The sequence below is a fragment of the Juglans microcarpa x Juglans regia genome, chromosome 4D (assembly GCF_004785595.1).
Source record: "Juglans microcarpa x Juglans regia isolate MS1-56 chromosome 4D, Jm3101_v1.0, whole genome shotgun sequence".
Classification (NCBI taxonomy): domain Eukaryota; kingdom Viridiplantae; phylum Streptophyta; class Magnoliopsida; order Fagales; family Juglandaceae; genus Juglans; species Juglans microcarpa x Juglans regia.
The window spans coordinates 28,427,821-28,430,721 of NC_054600.1; the positions used below are offsets into that span (position 1 = coordinate 28,427,821).

General features: G+C 37.8%; 1 protein-coding gene across 1 annotated transcript; it reads right to left on the reverse strand.

Annotated features, from left to right (window-relative positions):
- Positions 1 to 327: 327 nt before the first annotated feature.
- On the reverse strand, positions 328 to 2,013 carry LOC121259145 (transcription factor bHLH61-like). Its single transcript, XM_041160640.1, has 4 exons — positions 1,237 to 2,013; positions 966 to 1,127; positions 692 to 859; positions 328 to 577 (listed from the first exon to the last, which is right to left on the reverse strand). The coding sequence occupies exons 1-4, from the start codon at positions 1,972 to 1,974 to the stop codon at positions 491 to 493; spliced, it is 1,155 nt and encodes a 384-aa protein (XP_041016574.1). The 5' UTR covers positions 1,975 to 2,013; the 3' UTR covers positions 328 to 490.
- Between the last annotated feature and the right edge of the window lie 888 nt (positions 2,014 to 2,901).

Sequence of the window (2,901 nt, forward strand, 5' to 3'; positions counted from 1 at the left end):
CGTATATATTCCAGCTCCTTGTACTGATGTTATAATTAGAGAAGATTTAAAGGCGACAGTTATATTTTTTTCCTTTCGACATATTTTAGCAAACTATATATGATTACTAGGAAATTTAAGAACCACAGGATGGAACTTGGTTCGTGGTGGAGCCAAAGCACTAATCACTATTGAGACAGCTTAAAAAAAGGCATAGGTGTGAAGTCATGTCCCAGATGATCTCAAAACATTCTCACCTTCATTATGGCAATTGAATGTAGAAAAAGCAGTTTCATTAATTAATAGACATCTTCACTTTTTAGGTAAAATTACATAGATCATGATAGCTCTCAAGGAATAGAAATCTCTTATTCAAACGTTGATCGGAAAAAAAAACAGATGAAAACTTGAACATCTCACTTGGCAAACCTCATTGAAAATACAGAGATTTGAAAACCAATCTCCAAAAAATTTGAACCCCAATTCCTTTTTCTCTTCCTGTCTTTGATCCTTAAAGACATCTTCCCCCATATCCAGCATTTCTGAACAACGTTTGTTTTATGTCTTCAGAACTTGGTAGGGTTCCCTGGTCCATATCCTATAATTTCAGGAGTGAAGACAGTATATAAGATCACTTGTTCAACAAATTGATTTAACAAAAAAGCCAAAAACTTCCACCACAGGGAAATTTCCAGATAATTAAATTTTGTACCTCTGAGCAAGAAGCTTGCATTGCAAAGTCATTGAAACAGCTAATGACACATTGTTGAATCTCAAGGCCTAATGCTTCTAAGGTATTCACTGTTGATAGCAGCAGCCCTGGCTTCCCTGCACAGCAAATCTCAATCCTTGTATCCACATTTCCCCTCTCCACATCAAACTGCCAAGGCGACGCGTGGAATTACCACATTCAGAATTTTGGTAAGTAATTCATGTTTGACTTCAATTTTGAGGATCTTGCTGAGTAGAGCGAGCAGAGTTCTTACCTTCGGTGAATTTCTAACCAAGACTTCATTTGGTTTTACATTCTTGAAAATGCCCGTAATGTTTGAACTCCCTTGATCAATTTCTAGCTGCAAACTGTTGATTTTCTCTAGGAGTTCTTTCATGTACTCTATAGTATCTCCAAGTATAGACGTCCTGTCCATCTTTCAATTCAAAATCCAAACAAAGCACATCAGATTCCATATAAATATGAACCACTCATTCTTAGAATGTTGTAATCCAAGTAATTAGAAACGAGTCTCGCTGCTTTACCTTGCTTATCTTAGGGACAATGGATCTTAACATTGAGAGGCGATCATTCAATCGCTTTCTTCTTCTTCTCTCAGCCATAAGATTCTTTGATGGCTGGCCCTGCAGCTTCTTAGCTGGATTCTTTACTTCTTGGCAATTACCGATGTTGATAACCGGGACTTCTGGGGACTGGATTGGCTCAGCTTTGCAAGAAGCTTGCACCTCAAGATTGTGAATTTCGTCCCCAAGTATACCCAGCTCTTCTTCCATCATGGAAAATGGATAGTCTTCTTGCATAGGAAAAGGCGGTGTGTCCAGCGTGTTAAGTGAAGAATCAGTAAGCTGTGAAGCTGAGAATGCATTGCCAAATGGGCAATAGACTTCATTGAGAGTGTAGGAGGAGGTATCAACGTTTTGTTCAAGCTGCGGAGAGAATCCTTCGCAGCAAGAGTTTGGAAAAACCATGGCTGGGTTTTGCTCAAAGCAATCAAAAGTCCAGCCATTAGAGACGAACTCGTTCATTGGTGTTGGAATGGTTCCCGAAGTGTCTACTCTTAGAGCAAGTAATTCCTCTAAGAAACCATGCTCATTGAGCTCCATATCCCTTCGATCTCTTGCTCTCTGTGTCTGTGTGTTTGTGCGTGTGCGCGCCTCTCTTGGGAGCGTTAATACCTTGATAATATGATGTTGCACCGAGTGGAAGAATATATAGGAGCACAAAACAACATGCTTATACTTGACCATTATATAATATTGCATTATAGTATGAGTTATGTTGTATCTATTTGCACCTAAAACCTAAGATTGAAATGGAATCTGCTTTTTCCTCTCTCTCTCTCTCTCTGATCTATATGTGGGGGATGGAGAGTGATTTCATGTCTTTTTCACCGAAATCTCTGAAATCGTACAAGCTTGATATTTAATTGCATATATATTCAGAAAACTTTGACCCAAGCATCTGTCTGAACCGAAAAGGATCCAGTTAGCATCATAGAGATCCAGTTAGACACTGTCAGGTTCTTTGTATGCTTAAGCTCTGTAATATTAATTGGCCATGAACAGAAAGGGAAAAAATAAATAAATAAAAAGCAAACAAACAAATTACCCTCTCTCTCTCTCTCTCTCTCTGTAAGAAAAATTGCTGAGTTGGGTCCCATTCCTTAATGCCTCCAAAATTGAGCTTAGCTCACGAGTTCAAATGAGTTGGTGCGGGCCTCTTTTGTTCCTTCTACGTTTTCCTCAATTTTTTGACAAAAGAAAAAAAGGGAACAGTACTAGTTTTGTCTTTGATTTTTTTTTTTTACTATATATTTAATATATCTATATACAGATTTATACCAGCTGCAATTTTTCTTTCATATTCTATTCCGGGATCAAGAGGACATGATGATCATACGGCGCCTATTTTAATTTAAGTTTTCGCCCCCTCACCTCGCGCGCGCGGCCACTTATATATAACAATGAACTATACTTGAGTCTAGCTAGGAATATTAGCATATATATATATATATATATATATATATATATATATATATCTCATTCCAGAACAACATACACAGTACACTTAAAACTATCTGTTAACGTAGAATCAATTTGGTGTGGTCAGAGAGGCGTACGTACTACATTAATCTCTAAGTACGACTGTTTGGCTGAATATATATGCAGGCAGCTTAACCACGTTCGATC